Source organism: Microtus oregoni, unplaced genomic scaffold (genome assembly GCF_018167655.1).
Source record: "Microtus oregoni isolate MIOR12 unplaced genomic scaffold, Mior012 000050F_ref0000143, whole genome shotgun sequence".
In the NCBI taxonomy this organism is placed as follows: Eukaryota; Metazoa; Chordata; class Mammalia; order Rodentia; family Cricetidae; genus Microtus; species Microtus oregoni.
In genome coordinates this window covers 793,809-814,954 of record NW_024543256.1, presented here as the reverse complement: position 1 = coordinate 814,954, position 21,146 = coordinate 793,809, and the positions used below count along the sequence as shown (strand labels likewise).

The following is a 21,146-nucleotide window of genomic DNA, read 5'->3' as shown; positions in this document are numbered from 1 at the left end:
CCTGTCTTTCATCATCTGTATACCCCAGGGCTTTCTCTCCAGCTAGAGACAGGTGGGCCGATGGCTTGTCACCTGTCTCCTGCCTTCTCAACAGCCTGGTGTGATTGTGCACACCTGGAATCCTCGCACTTGGGGCAGAGGTAGAAAGATTGCCTCAAGTTTGAGGCCAGCCTGAATTGCATAAAGAGTACCAGGCCAGGCAGGGCTACAGAGTAAGGCCCTATCTCAACAAAACAAAACATCACAAACTGATGAGTAGGTCTTGCTCTGTGACTTAGAGTTGGTCGGGGGGGTGGAGCAAAGCCCCATTATTCCTGAATAAAGGAGGCAAAAGGAGTTGCTCTCAGGCTGTCTCATAGCCCCCACCCATATAGGTTCCTATAGGCGCAACACAGAAGGGAAAAAAGACAAAAGTCTCTTCCGGCAGCAGGAAGTGGTAACTACCTATGGGGAAATGAGGCTAGTTCTTTCCTTTGGGGCTGAGTAGAAAGGGAACTGTAGCTGAACCCTGCTCCCTCCCCCTCAGGGGGCCCAGAGGGAACACAGGCCTGCAGTCCTCTGGGGAACTTCCCATCAGCTGTCAGGACTCCCTTAGGCCTCACTCAGAGCTGTGACTCCAGGAAGGAGGGTGGCATCTGATGTCCCGGGAGGCAGGCTGCCTAGGGGCAGTCTTGGGCTTGGAGCAGCTATGGCGCCATTGTCCACTGGTATTGAGGGCCAGTGGCCTTAGGGATGTGGTCTGACACTGGAAACCACATAAAGCTTTCTGTAGATGGTGAGGAACAGCAGCAGGTGGTCCCAGGCGTGTTGGGGCTCTCTTGCATTGGCTGCTTTATGCTGAGTCTTAGGGCTCAAGGTGATCTAGGTAGATGAGCAGAGGGAGGAAGAAGGCAGCCTGTCTCAAGAGCTGTACACGTGGGAAGGGGCGCCTTGTCCTTCTGAGGCCCACCAGAGCGGCAGGCAGCTCTTGGGCTAGGTCGCCCCGCCCCTCCGGGGGACCTGCTGGGGGCGGGGCGGGGCGGGGCGTAGCTGATGGAGGGTGCTGGTTTTGGCGCCCCTGGTCCCTGTGCTTGGCGGTCTTGCCTTGCTGCAGCGTGGGAGCATCGGGACTTGAAGGTGCGATCAGCCCTCGGCCATGGCGGCGCACGGGAAGCTGCGGCGGGAGCGGGGGCTGCAGGCTGAGTATGAGGCACAAGTCAAAGGTGAGAGGGCACTTTGGGCCTGGTATACTGTGGAGACCCCGAGTGTCTGCTGCTGATGATCTTCAGACATCCCCGGAACGGGGTGGAGGAGGGAGCCCAGGCCCTGCTTCTTGGAGCCTCTTTGGCCTCAACTGCCTGCCCATGCCCTCCCTCTGTCCTCTCTACTCAACTTGGGTCGCCTGCTGCTCACTCAGGCAGCAATGACTGGTAGCCTGAGGGAAGGGCAGACTGAGAGGGTGGCTTTATAGCTGGAGTGTTTTGGGCCACCTTGACTTTGCTGGTGGCCTGACACCTCGTTCAACATCACTAGAATCCGTGAAGCTTTAACGCCTTTGCCTTCCTTTAACTCTGAAGTAGCTTGCAGGTTAGGGTTTTTGACCCTGGGTCAGGCTGGAAGACTGCGGATTAGAGAAGTCCAGCCGGACTGACTTTACAACCTTAGGATATTAGATCTCTGGATTCTGCAATTGATGCAAATCACATGCAAATGAGCTTTGTAAGTTCTTAGCTGACAGCTTCATTTCTTCAGGGTGTGGTAGGTAACTCGCACAGGAAAAGAGGCAGCATATAACCTCCTGCCCCCACCCCCAGTTTCTTGTTGTTTCCAGATATCCTGACTCCCATTACCACTCTCAATGGCTCTATATTTTATCTATTGTGGATACAAGCTCAGAGAAGCAGTGTCACATACAACAGCTCCCAAAATGAGGAATGAAATAACACTTGGAGTTTCCCAACCTGTAGATGAAATTCCAGTGCACTTATTTGGTGCAAGCAAATTATACCAAAGTATGTCTTAGTGATGTATTACTGCTATAGTGGTGAGCATAGCTACCTTTGAAAGTTTGACACAGTCCTCTTCTTGGTGTCCAGAGCCAGCTTGAGGTAACAGCAGAGAGTGAGCCAGCAGGTGGAGACAAGGATCTCCTCTTACTTCCTCAAAATGTTGAGAAGCAGCTGGGCGGTAGTGGCGCATGCCTTTAATCCTAGCACTCTGGGAGACAGGAGGCAATTCTCTGAGTTCCAGACTAGCCTGGTCTACAGAGCAAGTTCCAGGACAGCCAGGGCTTGCAGAGAAACCCTGTCTTAAAAAAAAATAAAAATAAAAAATAAAAAAAAAACAACCAAAGCCAGGCGATGGTGGCGCACGCCTTTAATCCCAGCACTCGGGAGGCAGAGGCAGGCGGATCTCTGTGAGTTCGAGACCAGCCTGGTCTACAGAGCTAGTTCCAGGACAGGCTCCAAAGCCACAGAGAAACCCTGTCTCGAAAAACAAACAAAAAAAAAACAAAAAAAACCCAAATAAACAAAAGAACAACAACAAAAATTGTGACGCCCAAGGACCTTAAAAAGTCTTCAATCACTTCAATCAGCAAACACAGATCAGTTAGTTCCAACTAAGAAACTGGAGTTCAGTACCACTGTCTTTAAGATGGCCCTTGTTCATTCAACATGTCCGGTTTTTTGTGGCTTTTTTTTTCTCATGCCCCTCCCTCAAAAAAAGAAAAAAGGTCTTCCAACAATGCTAGAACAGAGGCACTGTGTTCACACTTTAAATTCTGACAGGTCAGCAAAGTCGCGGCTTAGAGGCCATCTATTCTGCTCTACTGGTCAGCAGAAGTGAGAGTGAATGCCTGGCTAACAGGAAGTGCTGGAGGGGCCTGGGTCCCAGCTTTGCAATTCAAATATGCAGGATTTCTCACTTTTTTTTGTCAGCTGTTCTTTGTTTGGGTGGGTGGGATTGGAGCTTGGGTATGTATCCCAGGCTAGTCTTGAGCTCATTATTTTACTCAAGCTGGCCTGTAACTTGCAGCATCCTTTTCCACAACGCTCCAGGGCTGGGATGACAGTTTGTGCTACCAGATTTTTTTTTAACACACCTGTTTTGCTCTAGACTCTGGAAATACCTTATTGTATAGAAGAGAAGCAGTCCTTCTTGGTGGTTCACAGGCCTGAGGAGAGAAAAATTGCACACAGCTGATTTCATGTATGATGATAGGCACTGCAAAGGACAGCCAAGGTGCCAAGAGTACACTGGGGTTAGACAAGGACCAGAGCTAGTTTGGTAGGAGATCAGGGTTCTTTGAGCTGAAATCAACCTGGAGACTTCAGGCAGCAGTTTCCTGCCCAGTGTGGACCTCAGATGCAATTGACTTGCAATCTATAGCTCCTTGACACTGGCTGGTGTGCATGTTCAGAACAGGAAGTGCTGTTGCTACTGGTAGAGAACCCACACAATATTGTGGTGCACTTGGCACTGTGTAGCTAGAATAGGTCCCTCCTTGGATAACACATCCCTTTTGGAGAGCAGGGCAGCCTACAAGGAAGGGTATGCTGGATATTCTTGAGACCCTGCTTGTTATGAACTTAAATTGCCATTCTTCAAACCCTTTTAGTCTTATTTAGTGGAGACTCCCCTGATTGAAGTCAGCAGCATTACCAGTCATTCTAATGAGTAGCTGGCACATACCACTTCAGCCACATGAGGCTGGTGACAGTGATACTTGGTATTGTGGGCTTTGCTTTGACTTCAATGTTGGGAGTTTACACACACACACACACACACACACACACACACCAGCTTCCTTCTGCCTAACTTGTGCCCTTAGTGGAAATTTAGCAATTACAGTGACCAGGTTAAGGGTATGCCCCAAAGCCCACCCCTAAGAGAGTCCAGTGGTTGGGATAGAAGGCTGATAAGTAGGTCATGCAAGCAGGTGGATCTGGAGCCCCTGGACTCAGGGAAAGAAGTCAGTCCCACCACAGAGTGGAGTCTGAGTACAGGCAGGAGACATACCGAGAAAGGAACTCAGAAGGGGAGATGGGGACTTCTGGGCAGGAGATACCTAAGGAGGCCTTTCATCTCATAGCCCCAGGAAAGTCACTGTCAAGACAGTTCACCCATTCTGATCTCTTCATATTGACTTTCTTTTGAACAGCTACCCCAAGGCTTGCCTTTCAGACTGGCTTCCTGGTTCCAAAACCCACCATCTTTTTCTTAGACAAATATAGTAACTGCCCCTTGGGCTCTCTCTACACAGTAGCCATAGGGACCCTGAAAACGAAATGAGTCCACAGGGCTCTACCCCCTGGCTTATCTCTCCCTGGGCATCTTGTTGGAATCCTGGACCACAAGCTTTTGGTCATCTGTTTCCATCCCTTCCTCCCAGATTCCTCCCCCTTGCTTTTTGTTTGTTTGTTTTTCAAGACAGGGTGTCTCTGTGTAACAACTCTGGCTATCCTCAAACTTGTTCTGTAGACCAGACTGGCCTCGAACACACAGAGATTCACCTGTCTCTGCCTCCTGTGTGCTGGGATTAAAGGCATATATCACCATTGCCTGGCTTCCTGTAGCTTTTTGTATACTTTTTTAAAGGCAGTGTCTCCTATAACCCAGGCAAGCCTCAAATTCACAGTGTAGCCAAAGATGATCTTGCATTTTGGATATTCCTGTTTCTACTTCTTAAATATTAGGATTACCACCATACTTGGCCTGTGTGTGCATTTTATAAGCTCCCATCATTGTTCCTTGTCATTCTACCATGGCTCTGTCCCCCCGCTATGGTCCCAGCTCCAGAGTAGCAGGCACTGTGTCTTGAGTATGCCTGGAATGAAATAGATGTGAAGTCACCATTCTACTGAATGAAGAAGTCAATTAGTGTTCTGCTCTGAAGATATGGCTGAAGACCTATCTGTGGACATGCTGCTTCCTGGAAGCTAAGAAAGTGTGTTTTTGTGTTTGATGTAATGGTGTGTGGGTAGAGGGGCTCATCTTGGTCTTTGGTGTGGGGGCGTGGGGCATAGTGTTGCTATCAGCTTGCAGGACAGGCAGTTTTTGCTTGAGATATGAGTGAGGGAAGAAGTATTGCTAAATCAAGCCAGAGATAAGATGTCAAAAGGCCAGTGGTGGTGTGGGGCCCTCAGCTATGAGTCCCTGTAGAACAGAGGAAAAAACCCTGGGGTGGGTAACTTCCAGTAGAAAACAACAAACAGAAGCCAGGCAGTGATGGCACACGCCTTTAGTCCTAGCACTCAGGAGACAGAGACAGGTGAATCTCTGGGAGTTCCAGGCCAGCCTGGTTTATACAGAACAAACTACAGGACAGGCTCCAAACCTACAGAGAAACACTGTCTTGAAAAACAAACAAAAAAGAAAAAAGGAAAAGAAAAGAAAACAACAGACAAAAAACTTAGGCCAGTCCCTTCACTCCTCAACCTTGACTGGAACATTAGGCCATGGCCTTTCTTACTATGGGACTGGTTTCACCTGGCCTGAAGGCCCTGAAGGCCTGGCCGAGTGCCACAGCAGTCCTGCCACTGAGCAGCTTCTTGTGTCTGTTCAGAAGCCACAGCACAGAGTTTTCTGCCTCAGGGCCCTTCCCAAGTGCACAGGGGCTGCCGAGCCTGGGTACCTTGCTTCTGGGCACACTTTTCTGTCCTTAGTTCCAGTTTGTTCAGTCGGGTGCCAAGGAGCCTTTGGTGTGGACAGAATGACTGACTATCTTTGCCTCTCCTACCGCTTGCTGGTCTGGTTGGTTCACGCCATGCATGTTGACCAGGCCTGAATCGAGGTCCCCTTGCAGGGATGCGCTGGCAGTTGAGTGAGCAGCTCCATTGCCTGGAGCTTCAGGGAGAGCTGCGGCGAGATTTGCTGCAGGAGCTAGCTGAGTTTATGCGGCGCCGGGCAGAGGTGGAGCTGGAGTACTCTCGGGGCCTGGACAAGTTGGCTGAACGCTTTGCCAGCCGCAGTGGTCGCCTGGGGGGCAGCGGCCGGGAGCAGCAAAGCTTCCGGTAGGTACCGCGCGGGCAGCAGTGCCTTTCTGGGCCTGAGACCTAAGCTCCCTGGTCTGAGTATTCCTCTGCTACAACAGGAAGGAGCCGACTCTCCTATCACCCTTGCACTGCTGGGCTGTGTTGCTGGAGCACACGCGGCAACAGAGTCGTGAAAGTGCCGCCCTCGGCGAGGTGCTGGCTGGGCCCCTGGCTCAGCGCCTGAGTCATATTGCTGAGGATGTGGGACGCATAGTCAAAAAGGTAGAGTCACACAAGTTGTGGAAGGCCTCAGGATCTAACAAAGCTCATGGGGATCTAACTGCTTGAGAGGCATGGGAGGCCAGGTGGAAGTTGCAGCCCAAGGTCGGCTTGTCCCAATCTCAGGTGGGATGGGTTGTCCAGGATGGTGGGGGGCACTAAGTAGGGTAATGCTATAGACACACATATCCCTTCATCTCTAGAGTAAGGACCTGGTGCAGCAGCTACAGGATAAGCTCCTGGAGGTGGTCTCAGAACTCCAAACAGTAAGCAGGACCCACTGTGTGCTGATCAGGGGGAAGCAGGAATAGTCCCAAGCCATTGCATCTCCTAGTCAGGTTCAAGAGAATGGATGCTCAGGGATGACCTGAGTTGGGGGGCGGGGCGCAGGCATGGGCTGCTCTATGTTCTGGGGACAGAGTGGTTACATGATAACATACTTAGGTGAAATGGCCCAACCCTCAGATCTGAATCCCAGGGGGGCTGAGGGGTACTGTTCCTGATCATAGCCTTCATCAGGGCTGCCTTACCTGGGCTTCCCTGCAGACCAAGAAGACATATCATGCATACCACTTGGAGAGCATGAATGCTGAGACCAAACTCCGGGAAGCTGAGCGTCAGGAGGAGAAGCGGTCAGGCCGGAGTGCCCTGCCCGCCACCATGGCTGCTTCTGCCAGCACCACGACTAGTGTCACCACCACTGAGACAGTGCCCCTCAGAAAGAGCTCTCTCAAGAAAGGAGGGCGACTAGTGGAGAAGGTGGGCCTGGAAAGCTGTGGGCCCCTCTCTCCAGCTCTGGTCCCTGGCCTTTGTCCCTACAAGTTCTTGACTGTCCCCAGGGCAAAAAAAGTGTGGGGGAAGAACTTTCTAGTCCTCCAACAAGATTCTTCCTTCCTGGTCAGACCTGATGGCTCTGGGATGTGGAAAGACAATCGTAGTGTCAGGACAGACTGATTCTATCACGTTAGTTCTAAGCATGTTGTCCCATAGCCCTGCCACAGCAGAGAGCTGGAGTACTCTAAGCCTGGAGGACTTTTTCCTAGCTAGCTTCTAAGATTTTAGGAGCAGAAGAACTCAGGATGAGTGAAGGACTGTGTGCCATTCCAAGAAAAGCATTCAAGGAGACCCCATGGAGAGGATGGAGAGGCTCCAAACTAAGTGGAACTGAGGGCAATGGCTTTTGTTTTGTGCCACCCCCATGTGGAGCCTACGTGACTTTCTCATACATTTTCATAGCTCATACCTCTGTCACGGGGTCGGAATACAAATGCCTTTTACTTGGCCATCTGTTTCCAGGTGACCCACTTCCACTTCTCTGGAGAATGACAGTGGGGCATGTTAGGGACTCAAACCAAGACAAGGGTAGGGGTGGGGAGATCAGCCCTTGCCAAAAGATCAGAAGTAGCCACAGAAAAGGTAGGGAGTCAAGACAGGTTCTGGGAGTTGAGTGGGAAACCCTGTGCACAGTAGAGCTGAGCACTGAGGGAGCACCAAGGATTCGTGTATGACATTGTTTTTTTTTTTGTTGTTGTTTGGGTATTTTGTTTGTTTGTTTTGTTTATCGAGACAGAGTTTCTCTGTATCTTTGGAGCCTGTCCTGGAACTAGCTCTTGTAGACCAGGCTGGCCTCGAACTCACAGAGATCCGCCTGCCTCTGCCTCCCAAGTGCTGGGATTAAAGGCATGCACCACCACTGCCCCGTGGTATATGGCAGTGTTAAGAAGTTCATGATGTATTAAGCATAAGGAACCTGTGGCACATTGGTCATGCTTTTCGGCAGAGGGAATGGGAAGAAATGGTCTCCAAATGGGTGGCCCTGATGTGCTTTGGTGTCTTGAGCAGCGTCAGGCCAAGTTCTTGGAGCATAAACTTAAGTGCACGAAGGCCCGAAACGAGTACCTGCTCAGCCTGGCCAGTGTCAATGCTGCTGTCAGCAACTACTACTCACACGATATTTTGGACCTCATGGATGTAAGTCCTGTGTGGGCAGGCAAATGGGGTCATGGTATTGGAGCTTAAATGCTTGGACCATTGGCTCTGGCTCCAGACCACAACAGTATCTGCTTGCTTCTCCCCAGTGCTGTGATACAGGTTTCCACTTGGCCCTGGGGCAGGCCATCCGGAGCTACACAGCTGCTGAGAACCGCACCCAAGCCTGCCAGATGCAGGGATTGGGCAGCCTGGAAGAGGCTCTGGAGGCTCTGGATCCTCCAGGGGACAAGGCCAAGGTGCTTGAGGTTTATGCCATGGCCTTCTGTTCCCCTGAACATTTTGACTACCAGCCCCATGAAGGTGATGAGGTGAGGGTCAGTTTATTCCACCCCTGCTCCTGCTACCCTTACAGCCCAAGCTGATTGCAAAGGGCTTTACATTCTCTGGACTTCATGCTAATGTGGGTCAGTCACATAATTTACACTTTCATAAAACAAAACAAACAAGAAATTCTAGGATGCTGAAATTCAGCCCTTCAGTCCGTGGCCTCTGGCCCATTAGAACAGTTTGCTGTGGCAGTTCACTGAGGGGCTGCCCTCAAACACAGGGCAGCCCCAGCATCCAGATCTTCACCATGGCTGTCCATACACTATACAATGAACACTCTTTGTAGCCATGCGTGCCTTTTATCCTAGCACTGGGGAAACTAAGGCAGAAGGATTACCCTAAGTTTAAGGCTAGCCTAGGCTGCATAATGAAGCCCACAGCTTGGGCTTCAGTGTAAAAATCTGTCTACAAATAGACAAACTGATGACGACAACAACAACAAATTTCATAATAGATACTAGTGAGGAAATATAGAGTGTAGCATCCTCCATTCTTTCCTCTTTTCCTTCCTCCCTTCCTCCCGTTTTCCTTCCTTCCTCCCTTCCTTCCTTCCTTCCTTACTCCATTCCTCCCTCCCTTCCTCCTTTCCTTCCTTCCTCTCCTTCCTTCCATTTCTTCCCTCCCTGTCTTCCTTCTTTCTGTCCCTTCCTTTCCTCCTTCCTTTCCTTCCTTCCCTTCCTCCCTTCCTTCCTCCTTTCCTCTCCTTCCTTCCTCCCTTCCTCCTTCCCTCCCTTCCTCTCCTTCCTTCCATTCCTCTCCTTCCTTCTTTCCCTCCCTCCCTTCCTCCTTTCCTCTCCTTCCTTCCTTCCTCCTCTCCTTCCTTCCTCTCCCTCCTTCTTTCCCTTCCTCCCTCCCTTTCTTCCTTCTTTCCTTCCTTCCCTTCCTTCCTCTCTCTCTCTTCTTTGGTTTTTCAAGACAGGGTTTCTCTATATAACAGCACTAGCTATTCTGGAACTCGCTTTGTAGATAAGCCTAACCTCAAACACAGAGATTCACCTGCCTCTGCACAGGTGGTTGTGAGCCACCTAACATGGGTGCTGGAAACTGAACTCAGGACCTTGGGGTGAACAGCAAGTTTTTTAATGATAAAAGGTAAAACATTATTTCTGCAATTTCCAGGTGCAAAGTTCAGTGATGTAAAGCATCACTGCTATGTGACTGTTACCCTGTCTATTTCTAGACTGTTTATTTTCTTAAACAGAATTTGTCCCTATTAAATATTTAGGTCTCCATTGCTCTCCTTCCAGCTTCTAGAACTCACTGTCCTGCTGTCTCTGTGAACTTGGTTACAACACTGACACATAAAGGTCTCTCATGGCAGTCAGCTTCTACAACATTTGTCTTGTAGGGCCCGGCTCATTCTGTTCCTCAAGGTTCATCTATCCTGCAGCATGTGTCCTTTTTTCATATGACTTAAACATTATGTATTCTTTTGTATTGGTATTTGAAACTTACTGAAGATACAAGTCATCTCCTTGGCAGAGACTGCAGCTCCACTGGTAAAGTGTCTATCTAGCATGTTTGAAGCCTTTGGTTCTCTTCCCAGCACCCCATTAACCTGGCATGGTAGCCATCCTGTCATCCTAGCACTCAGGAGTTGGAGGCAAGCAACAGAGATGTACCCTGTTTCTTCAGGCCTCTTCTTACTCCTCATTTGAGATCTGTGCCCTGGGCTAGTCCTCCTCAGTCCCTGGTACTACCTTCTTCAGGTGGCTGAGATCCAGGTTGAGATGGAACTTCGGGATGAAATTTTGCCCAGAGCCCAAAACATCCAGAGTCTCCTGGACCGAAAGACCCTCGAAACAGAAGAGGCATGAATGGGTGCGCCTGGGGTGGGGACAGGCCTTAGAGCTTTCTCTCGGCTTCAGCTGCCCACACAGTTCCTTCCTAGCAGTAGCTTCCCTTTTCTCTTACTGCAGATTTAGGCTTCTTTCTTCCCATGCTGTCCTCTCTCACTGCGTTGGCACTCTCCCTTCAGGTGAATAAGACACTGAAGGCAACACTTCAGGCTCTGCTAGAGGTGGTGGCATCAGAGGATGGGGACATGCTGGACCCTCTGCAGGCCAGCCCTTCCACTGAGTCCCTCAAGTCTACAAGCTCAGACCCAGGCACCCGACAGACAGGCCGCAGACGGAGTCAGCAGCAGGAGACAGAAACCTTCTACTTTACGGTGGGGCTGGACAGGCAGGACAAGGCCATAAAGGGCAGCAGAGGGAAAGGGGGCTGAGTTGGGTTCAAACTAGGGACTCTTCTTTGGGTTTTCCAGAAGCTGCAGGACTATCTTGAGTGGCCGGAGCAAGCTTGCCAAGCTGCAGGCCAAGCATGAAAAGCTGCAGGAGGCCATACAACGAGGTGCGTCCTGCTCCAGACACACCCTTTCTAGGGCCCAAAGCTGCCCTGTCCTCCCTCTAACCTGGCCCATGTTCTTTCCTGACCAAAGATTGTTTGGCATACAGGAACTAACCCAGCATAGGTGTACTGACTTCTCTCCTACCCCTTGGTCCTTTGACTATCCTGAGCTTTCAGTCCAAGCCTCTTCTCTCTGGGGTTAATTGAAGATCTTCAGCCTGAGAGACAGACCAATATTTTCTCCTTTCCAGGTAATAAGGAAGAGCAAAAAACATCCTGGTGAGTCCTTGATGAGGCCTATTTAGAGGTCCCCATCTCCCCTATTCTTACTCCCCAGCTCTAGTTCTACTGCCAGCACCCTGTGGCCTTGCTGGGTTAGGGATGGGAAGACTTCTCCATGGCGTGTTCCCCTAAGAGGCAGCTCCCATTCTTCTCAGGACCCGGTGCACAGAAAGAAAATTCCACAAGAGCCACCATCCCCGTCCTACCTCCCAGTATAACCAGAAACTCTTTGGAGTCGACCTGGAGAAGTTTATCCAGGTATTTGCTTTGCCCCACACTCCAGCCACTGAAGGCTATCCCTGTTGCTTCTGGTCTTTTGCCAGCCTTGGTGGCCCAAGCAACTGCCTAATCCCAGAGCTCTCTAGTCCCAACCTTCCTGGGTGTAGCTCAAGCGCCTCTACCTATGCACACCACTTGCCAGTGCTGCTGAGGGCTCCCTGGGCTTCCTAGTGACCTGTAACAATTAAAGGAAACTATATTTTTGTTATTATTGTTTACTTTTGTTTTTTTTTAATATTTATTTATTTATTATGTATACAATATTCTGTCTGTGTGTATGTCTGCAGGCCAGAAGAGGGCAGCAGATCTCATTTCAGATGGTTGTAAGCCACCATGTGGTTGCTGGGAATTGAACTCAGGACCCTTGGAAGAGCAGGCAATGCTCTTAACCGCTGAGCCATCTCTCTAGCCCCTTACTTTTGGTTTTTGAGACAGAGTCACTTTTTTATTTTTATTTTTTGGTTTTTGAGGTAGGGTTTCTTTGTAGCTTTGGAGTCTATCCTGGAACTAGCTCTTGTAGACCAGGCTGGTCTCAAACTCATAGGGATCTGTTTGTCTCTGCTATCTCTGCCTCCTGAGTGCTGGGATTAAAGGCGTGTGCCACCACCACCCAGCATTAAAGGGAACTCTTTTTTTTTAAAATAATTTATTATGATTTATTTAACTTTATGTGCATTGGTGTAAAGTTGTCAGATCCCCTGGAACAGGAGTTACAGACAGTTCTGAGCGGCCATATGGTGCTGGGAATTAAACATGGGTCCTCTGAAAGAGCAGCCAGTGCTCTTAACCTCTGAGCTATCTCTCTAGCCCTCTAAAGGAACTCTTTTTTTTTTTTTTTTTTTTTTTAGGATTTTCCAGACAAGGTTTCTCTGTAGTTTTGGAGCCTGTCCTGGAACTAGCTCTTATCGACCAGGCTGGTTTAAAGGAACTCTTAAGGAACTCAGAAAACCTGGGGCTCTAGGAGCTGGAGAGATAGCTTAGTGGGTAAGAGCACTGACTGGCCTTCCAGAGCATTCCAGGTTCAATTGTCCAGCACTCACATGGCAGCTCAGAACTGTCTGTAATTCCACTTCCAGGGGACCTGACACCTTCACACAGATATAAATGTGGGCAGACACCAATGCACATAAAGTTTTTAAAAATTAAATACATACTTAAAAGAGAAAAAAAGAAAACCTGGGACTGTAACATTTTTAGGGAAAAGGTGTTGAGGATTCTATCCTGTGGTTAGGATCAGCACAAGATGCTTATAGGTCATACTTCTGACCTGTATGACCTTGACAATTCTAAACAGAAAAAAATGCAGGAGAGATCTGAAAGAGCCAAGTGTGGTGGTGCAGCCCATAATCCTAGCACTTAATGGGCAGAGGCAGGAGGATCAGGAGATCAAGGCCAGCCTTAACTATATAGCAAGCATTAGGCCAACCTGGGATTAATGAGGTATTGACTCAAAGGGAAGGGAGGAAAAATAACAGCATCATTTACAACCATCCCATTATGTACCTAGAGCATCCATAAGAATCAGACCATTTAAATGAGCAGATATAAGTTCTGGAGTGTTCTTTGACTGCAGGTCACCATCTAAATTTTGATTGCCTTATTATATTTGCAACTATTTGCAAATAAAAGGTAAAGTGCCACTTATATGGCACCAGCGAATCAATTTCTTCACAGAGATTCCAATAAACTCCACTATAACACTATTTTTTTTAAATATTTATTTATTATGTATACAATATTCTGTCTGTGTGTATGACTGCAGGCCAGAAGAGGGCACCAGACCCCATTACAGATGGTTGTGAGCCACCATGTGGTTGCTGGGAATTGAACTCAGGACCTTTGGAAGAGCAGGCAATGCTCTTAACCACTGAGCCATCTCTCCAGCCCCACTATAACACTATTAAGAGAAAAGTGATAGACTGGCTAGGGGACTTGCTGTGTGCTAGTAAAATAAATGTGTTCTCTGTTACCAGAGCTCAGGTCAACCTGTGCCCCTTGTGGTGGAGAGCTGTATCCGGTTCATTAATCTCAATGGTAAGTATAGGCTATCTTCTGTCACCCTGGCACTGGGAATTTGTGGGAGAGGGGATTCTGCCTGTCAGCTCCTTATCCTTCACAGGCCTGCAGCATGAAGGCATCTTCCGGGTATCGGGTGCCCAGGCTCGTATCTCTGAGATCCGAGATGCTTTTGAAAGAGGTGAGGACCAATAGATAAGGGTGGCAGTGGCTTCAATAGGCACAAGTAACCTCATTTTACCATGTTACCCTCCACAGGGGAGGACCCTCTGGTGGAAGGTTGTACTGCTCATGACCTAGACTCAGTGGCTGGGGTGCTGAAGCTGTACTTTCGGAGCCTGGAGCCCCCACTCTTCCCTTTGGACATGTTTAATGAGCTGCTGGCTTCAGCAGGTAAGGCCTGAGGCCAGATGGGTAGGAGGGCACCCACTAATGCTAATGGATACAAGTTTACTTGGTCTGCTCTCTTGGGCTGCCTTGGCCACAGAACTGGAGGCTGTGGGAGAGCGCATACAGCCTGTGAGCCATCTGCTGTCCAGACTGCCCAGACCCGTACTAGTGGTTCTGCGATATCTCTTCACCTTCCTCAACCAGTGAGTACTTCTGGGGAGCCAGTTGGCTCTTGGGGTTGGAGGGGGTCACTAGTGCTATAGCTCCCTGCCTGTGACCTGCATATTTCCCCAGCCTGGCCCAGTACAGCGATGAGAACATGATGGACTCCTACAACCTGGCTGTATGCTTCGGGCCCACACTGTTGCCTGTGCCTGCTGGGCAGGACCCTGTAGCCTTGCAGGGCCGGGTGAACCAGTTGGTACAGACTCTTATCCTGCAGCCAGCGCAAGTTTTCCCATCCCTGGCCATGCTGCCAGGCCCCATCTATGAGAAGTGCATGGCACCACCTTCTGCCAGCTGCCTGGGGTATGCTTTGGAGGCTTATTGGGGGAGAGGGAATCTAGTGGAGGGAAACCTGCCTTACTCTGCTTGAAACATCAGGGATGGCCAGTTGGATAGCCTTGCTGGGGAGCCGGAACTGGAGTTGGAAGCTGGGACCACAGCTCAGGAGGATGGTGAGGAGGGATCGAGCAGGGAGGCTCTGCCCCATCCTTTACTCTACCCTCAGCCTGACCATTTCTTCCTGACAGAAGCAGAAGGAGTTGTGGAGGCTGTGGCCTGCTTTGCCTATACTGGCCGCACGGCCCAGGAGCTGACCTTCCAGCGGGGCGATGTACTGCGGCTGTATGCTCGGGCATCAAGTGACTGGTGGCGAGGGGAGCATGCTGGCGTGCAGGGACTTATTCCCCATAAGTACATCACACTACTTGAGGGGTGAGTGAGCTGACATCCTGGGGAGAGTCTCATTGTAGTCTCATTGTATCTGCCTGGAATCTCCTGTCATATTCATGGTTGCTTTTTAGCCTATACTCAACGTAGAGTCTCCAGGCCTTCTTCTTTCTGGAAGTAGTCGCTGACATTCTGCTATGCTCAAACAGGATTGTTCTAACCAAGGTTGCTGCCTTCCACAACTCTAAAACAAAATCTATAGGCCTGGGTTTCACCCAAACACAACTATTCCCAACTCCTTTGACTGGGGCAGGGGATATTGGCCTCCAAGCTCCAGCCAGGAGAGAGTACAAAGAAAGCCAGTCTTTTCCCTTCCCAGGGATGAAAAGCAGACAGCTAGTTTGCAGACCACGACGGAATCTGTGAGCCAACCAGAGGGCTTCCTGACTTTGGAGTTTACCAATCGGTGAGCCAGGAGAAGACAGGCTTTTGGAAAGACCCCTCAGCCGTGTGTGCTGTTAAAAGCAGCAGGCACCATGGATCAGAGGCTACCTGCACTGTTAAGCTTGAGGGCATGGGCTCCGGTTTTGGCCACATGGGATTGGGGACGTTGTTGCATAAAGGACTCTAAGTGTGTCCAGAACAGAGTCAGCCCTATTTGTGACTGGGAGGAATTCTAGAGGAATAAGATGGGCACTGCCAGCTTATGTTAAGGATTTCCCAGGGCCATTGCCAATCTTCCTATCTGTGCCTTGTAGGCTGGAATTAGGCATCCCACGTGAGGCTGTGGGTGCCTCTGGGCACAGAGGACACTATTTGGTCCCCACCTCCCCTGAGCGACCTGTGGAAATAGATAAGGTAAGAGCCAGGACTGGCTATGGAACCAGCAGGGGGCGCCTCTTCTACATGGTCTCTGCCCTTCCCAAGGTGAGGCTCATTGTTCTTATCCTTAGTCCCAGTCCAGGGGCACCTGGCGCTAGCAAGTCCAGTCACAATTTAGGGAAGGGCATGGGGGACAAGGGAGAAGAGACAGGGTGGGAGGGACAGGGGTAGAGACACAGAGGCAGAGATAAGAGGGCAGAAGATCATCAGCCCTGCTGTGGTACTCGTGAGCTAGGGAGAAGCCAGACTGTCTAGACTGATGTGGGCTAGGGGCTCCAGGATAGACTTCAAACCTGGCACCTAGAGCTAGGTTTTGGTCCTTAGCAAGCCAGGGAGAGTAAAAGAACAGATGATAGGGAAGTAGAAGGGACAGCTGACTGAGGTTCTGATGAGTGGTACAACTTGGGGAGTCACCTTTATAAGGTGAGTCCTTTTAGCCCCTGTGAACTGAGCAGGGAATCCCTGAAGATAGATGCTAAGTCTTAGGAAGAGTGTCCCCACTCCTAGGCCTAGGGAGCCTAGTGAAGGCTGGTAAATACACAGACACTAAAGCCTGGCAGCTGGGAGACCCAGGGGAAGCCACTGACCCGGGAGTCCCCAGCATGTTGACAGCCCCAGAGCCCATGGATGGATGCTCTCTTGTCAGCCAGAGAACAAGTAGGAGTGAGGAGAAGGAGAATCCAGGACTCAGAGGGGCCCCTTCTCCAGAACCAGACCACGAAGTTACTGTCCCACAAGCAACACTGAAAGTGACTGGAGGAAGAAAGCTGGAATGAAGTGGGGGAGGTGGCCTGGAGGCTCAAGCAGTCTCTTCTATGGCCCCTGGAGAGAGAGCCTGGCGGCAGTGTAGTAATCAAGGCCTCAGTTTGGGCAATGGAGGAAACTCACTGGGCCCTCCATTTTTCCTTTCTGCTAGGCTGTGGCGCAGAACATGGACTCTGTGTTTAAGGAACTCTTGGGAAAGGCTACTGTCCGCCAAGGACATGGGCTAGCATCTTCAGCCTCCCCCAGTCTAGGAACCCGAAACCTGAAGCCCTTGGCCTGCAGCAGCTTCGGCAAAAACAAAGTCTTCTCCCGGGGACCTGGGGCTCCAGTCTCTCCCTCAGCCTCCCCTCCCCAGGGTCCAGTCTCAACTCGCAAACCGCTCTGAGGCAGTTTACCTCAGCAGTCACCAATCCACCATTTCTGTCTAGGCCTCTTTGAGAAGTAGCAAAGGAAGGAGGCTAGAAACAAGCCCCTCTGTACCTTTGCTGGGAAACCCTGGGCTATGGCTGTGGAGAATGGAAGTTGCAGCAATTCATAAAGATCCTTACACTGGCTGCTGTTGTAATAACCTACACTCTGTTTGAGGGTGCTAAAAGTCCGGTGCAGTGCAGCTCCCAGAGCCTGCACTGCTAGAGGCCAGATACCAAGACAGAAGGTTGAACAGCTTCAACAGCTTCTCCTGGGAAAGAGGGTCCTCTGACATGGAGCTAGCTGCCTCTTGTCATTTGGGGACCTGCTCCCAAAAGTGCAATCTTGGTTGCTCATATCACATGCTCTTGACCATATGTATATTTATAGGTATGGAGGGGTCTTTTTATCCACCATTTACCTGGTCTGAAAAACCTTTTCCACGTGGAAAATTAACTGCAACTTTTATTAAGGAGATAGACAGAAGGGAGGAATAACGGGAAGTTCTACTAGCCCCATCCTGGTCCTTCCTTCAGCTCCCTGGGATTCTTCTTCACCCACAGGGTACTTGCCAGGATAAGAAGCACAAGCACCTCTGTCCCCTGTTCCCCTTCAGACCTTGAGGCCTCTGTTCCGGTTGCTTCCCATATCTGGCACATAGGAGTCAACTTGAGGGTTTCCTTACAGTCCTGGAACATTCCTTCTTGCGTACCTGAGGACAATGAGACCTAGGGAGGATCAAGGATGTCCAAGGTACCCCTCTCTTGGTACTCCCAGGGCCAAACCGAGACAGTCAGCTACAGGGAGCCTTTGGATGGAAAAAGCCCAGTGATTGCTCAGGAGGGTGTATCCTTGGTCAGAGAAGAGCTGGCCGTGGCACAGGACTCATCTTGAGGCCCCAGGCTGGGTGTGGTGTGCCTCTGAGCACAGCAAAGCAGGCTCCACAGCTCTGAGGAGATGCTGCTACTGAAGGAAGCATAGATCCAGGGGTTGGTACAGCTGTTAAGGCTGGCCAGCAGCATGAGCAGCACAAAGGGAGGTCCTATGAAGGAGAGAAGAGTCCAGATTGGAGCTTAGGGTGTCCCTTGCTCATGCTAGCAAGCCATGGGGGCACCACATGTGAACCCACCAGTAGGGCATAAAGGTAAAGCAGGTGGAATACCTGAATGTTTATAGCCAGGCCCTTACCTCCCTCACCCCCAGCCTTAGCCACACCCACACCCACTTTCCAGAGGAGCCTCTGGGTCCCACGCTGCCCACAGCTGCACAAGGAAGAAGGGTGCCCAGCACAGCACGTAGACGATCACAATCACCAAAGTCATCCTCACAGTCTTGGCCATGGCTGCTGACACATGGGCTCCCTCGGTGGGACTGCCTGTCCGGTGCCCTCTGCGGCGCCTCCCTGCCCTCTCAGATGGCCCTGGTGCCAGACTGGCATGAATCTCTCTGAAGATAAGAACCTGGCAGGCAGCAATACCCAGGGCAGGTGCTACAAACACCATCAAGGCAATCCAGGTGACGTAGGCACGACGGCCCCAGGGCTCTGCAAATCTGGCCCAGCAATCAAACACTCCACTGCCATTTCCCACATCTCGTTGAGCAAAAATGAAGAGCTGAGGCAGGCTGAGAAGGAGTGAGAAGGCCCAGGCCACCAGCACTGGCCGGTTCCAGCGAGCCCCACCTCCATGGCGGTATGCCAGCATAGGGCGGCAGATGGCGCGGTGGCGGTCTAGCGTCATGGCCAGGATCATATAGGAGGAGGCATACATGCCCACCATCTGCAGGTACTTGACAGCCCGACACAGGGCATCAGGGCCATGGAAGCGGTCAGTGACATCCCAAGCCAGCTGGGGCAGCACTTGAAACAAAGCCACAGCCAGGTCAGCTAGGCACAAATGACTGATGAAGACGTGCATGGGTGCCCAGCGTCCACGCCGGCCCCGTCGTATTAGGGCTCCCAGCACCAAGCCATTGCTCAAAGCCACAGCCACAAAGATGGTAGAAAGCAGGGCCAGTTCAGCCCGGACTAGCAATGGGTTTCGGTCATCCAGTAGCTCCTCCTGGCTGCTGTTGCTGGGAGAGCTAAGGGGCGAAAAAGGCCCAGGCATAGCTAGGCAGGGGGGAGGGACAAGTTAGTGGGGTGCCCTGTAGGCTCCCTAGAATGAGAAAATTCCAGCGCCAGGGATGGTGGCCTGTGCAGCTGACACCTAAACCCCTTGTTGGTCTTACTGCCCATTTCCTGGCTCCCAGCAGAAGGGACTTCAACCCGCTCACAAGAAAGGGAAAGAGGTTTTAGAAAAAAGGCCTTCTTGACTTCATCAAACCCACCTAGCCCACCTGGCTCATCCAAGCAAGGGGTAGTAGGAACCCAGTGACTGGAACCTTACCGGATATGGTGGACACAAGGAGCATGGTGGGGGTGGCTGCAGGTGACCTGCACACCTGTCACGGGGGCCAACTCGGCCTTCACTCCAGGGGCCAGCCCCGCTGTCCAGGGTCACTGCACAGGATAGAGGTGCCAGGAGGCAGGCACCTCTCTTAAGGTGCGTTCACAGGTTGGAGGTCCAGCCTCTATTTAGGCCTGGACAAGGAATATAAAGAACAATCAGACAGAACAACATATGAAACTCAGATTCCATCCAGGCAGCACGCAAGAGCCAGACTGGTGATTAGGCATCAGAGGTAAACACTAAGATCCCCCTGCCCAACTTGGATAGACCACCATTGGAGGGCTAAGGACTGGACAAGAGAGACCAACTATGCCCTCAGAGCCCTTTTACAGCCCCTTACCTGCTCCAGCTCCTGGGCTTCTGGGCAGCTGGGCAGCAGCGTGAAGGTGGCTCAGCACTCAGATCCCTTCTCCATTGTCGGCCCCGCCCCAACCCAGCCTCAGGGAATGACCTGCACAGGAGACTTCCCCCTCCTCCCCTAGCCTCCCACCTCCCCTAGTCTGGCTGGCCTCCTTTCTCCTTCTACCAGGAAGTAAGTTCCTGTTCTCCAATTTCCCTTTCTGCCCCAGGCTTCCTCGGTCAGTCCCAGGACCACCCTTCACAAGTGCAGGCCCCATCTTAGTTCAGCAGCAGCAGCCTCCATCCTGCATGCCCCTATTCCACAGGTCCATCTTTCTAGAACATCTGGTACAGCAGTGCTGTGGGAAACTATTTAGTGCAGGACCTCATCTCCTAGGTGGGAAACTGAGGCTGAAACTGACCCAGAATCACTACTTTTTCATGGCAAATCCTGACCTTCTTTAGCCAAGCCAAGCTCCTTCTTTTATCTTCATCTCCCTGTGCCAAAAGCCTGGGGATGGGAGAACCTCTCAGGACCATTCAAGACCCTCCTCCTCAATTAGGGCTGTCTGCCCAGAGATGAAGGACAGGAAGGGAAGGGGTGGAGCTGAGGCTAAACCAGGGCTAATGTACCCATGTGTGATCCAGCTTCCTCTCCAGGAGCCTGTAGGAACCAGGAGCACCTGCACCCTCTTCTTCATGCCCCACCTGTAAGCACCCATTCCAGGAGGAAGAAGGCTTTTCAGACTGATCTCCAGTATAGTTACCTGTTTCTCTCTCTCTCTTCATACACACACCCTCAAATACATGCTTCACCCAACGTGAAGACTCATGCTTTTGTGCACAAACAGCAGGCTCAGGATCCAAGGCCCCGTGTGAAAGAACCTGAGCAGAGAGCTTAGGGACCCAGATGTTTAGGACTTCCTCTCTCCCACACACCCAACTCCTGCCATCTGTAACTCACCAGCTCCTCCTCTTTTCTATGACTCCCTGTCTGTTCAAGTTAGCTCTGTAGACCAGGCTGGCCTCAAACTTACAGAGATCTACCTGCCTCTGCCTTCTGAGTGCTGGGATTAAAGGTCTGTGCCACCGCTCCCAGGCTTTTTTTTTTTTTTTTGGTTTTTCGGGACAGGGTTTCTCTGTAGTTTTGGAGCCTGTCCTGGAACTAGCTCTTGTAGACCAGGCTGGTCTCAAACTCACAGAGATCCACCTGCCTCTGCCTCCCAAGTGCTGGGATTAAAGGCGTGCGCCACCACCGCCCAGCTCTGCCCGGTTTATTGTAGCTTTAATTTTTTTTTTTTTTTGGTTTTTCGAGACAGGGTTTCTCTGTGGCTTTGGAGCCTGTCCTGGAACTAGCTCTGTAGACCAGGCTGGTCTCGAACTCACAGAGATCCGCCTACCTCTGCCTCCCGAGTGCTGGGATTAAAGGCGTGCGCCACCATCGCCCGGCTTGTAGCTTTAATTTTTTAAAAAATTTTACTACATTTATTTATGTGAGGTTGGGGAGTATACCCCCCCCCCTCTCTCTCTCTCTCTCTCTCTC

General features: G+C 50.9%; 2 protein-coding genes across 3 annotated transcripts; one reads left to right on the top strand and one right to left on the bottom strand.

Moving 5' to 3' along the window:
• Nucleotides 1–1,068: 1,068 nt before the first annotated feature.
• LOC121437171 (rho GTPase-activating protein 4-like) lies at nt 1,069–16,953 on the top strand. The gene is given in 23 exon segments (XM_041637018.1): nt 1,069–1,202; nt 5,786–5,993; nt 6,074–6,236; nt 6,437–6,499; nt 6,753–6,992; nt 8,076–8,204; nt 8,312–8,533; nt 10,262–10,363; nt 10,531–10,722; nt 10,819–10,833; nt 10,835–10,904; nt 11,153–11,180; nt 11,339–11,441; nt 13,436–13,496; nt 13,582–13,659; nt 13,737–13,871; nt 13,966–14,071; nt 14,163–14,396; nt 14,472–14,545; nt 14,621–14,804; nt 15,139–15,225; nt 15,518–15,617; nt 16,558–16,953. Coding segments are annotated over 23 exon segments (2,895 nt in total). The 5' UTR covers nt 1,069–1,135; the 3' UTR covers nt 16,792–16,953.
• Nucleotides 16,954–17,535: 582 nt separating this feature from the next.
• Nucleotides 17,536–19,226, bottom strand: LOC121437270 (vasopressin V2 receptor-like). Of its 2 annotated transcripts, none has more exons than XM_041637132.1 (3): nt 19,202–19,226; nt 18,040–18,924; nt 17,536–17,856 (listed from the first exon to the last, which is right to left on the bottom strand). In XM_041637132.1, exons 1-3 carry the CDS (start codon nt 19,224–19,226, stop codon nt 17,651–17,653), a joined length of 1,116 nt encoding a protein of 371 aa, XP_041493066.1. In that variant the 3' UTR covers nt 17,536–17,650. The 2 variants fall into 2 exon arrangements, with proteins under 2 accessions (XP_041493066.1, XP_041493068.1); XM_041637134.1 differs by having other exon boundaries at nt 17,560–17,856; nt 18,128–18,924.
• Nucleotides 19,227–21,146: the final 1,920 nt, after the last annotated feature.

What these genes read in the sequence shown, in the direction of transcription:
- LOC121437270 (XM_041637132.1), bottom strand. Translation starts at nt 19,226, where the DNA reads ATGCTCCTTGTGTCCACCATATCCG. An exon ending in CCTTGTGTCCACCATATCCG is followed by an intron (nt 18,925 to 19,201) that starts GTAAGGTTCCAG and finishes CCCCCTGCCTAG; the next exon opens with CTATGCCTGGGCCTTTTTCG. An exon ending in CCCAGAGGCTCCTCTGGAAA is followed by an intron (nt 17,857 to 18,039) that starts GTGGGTGTGGGT and finishes TCTCCTTCATAG; the next exon opens with GACCTCCCTTTGTGCTGCTC.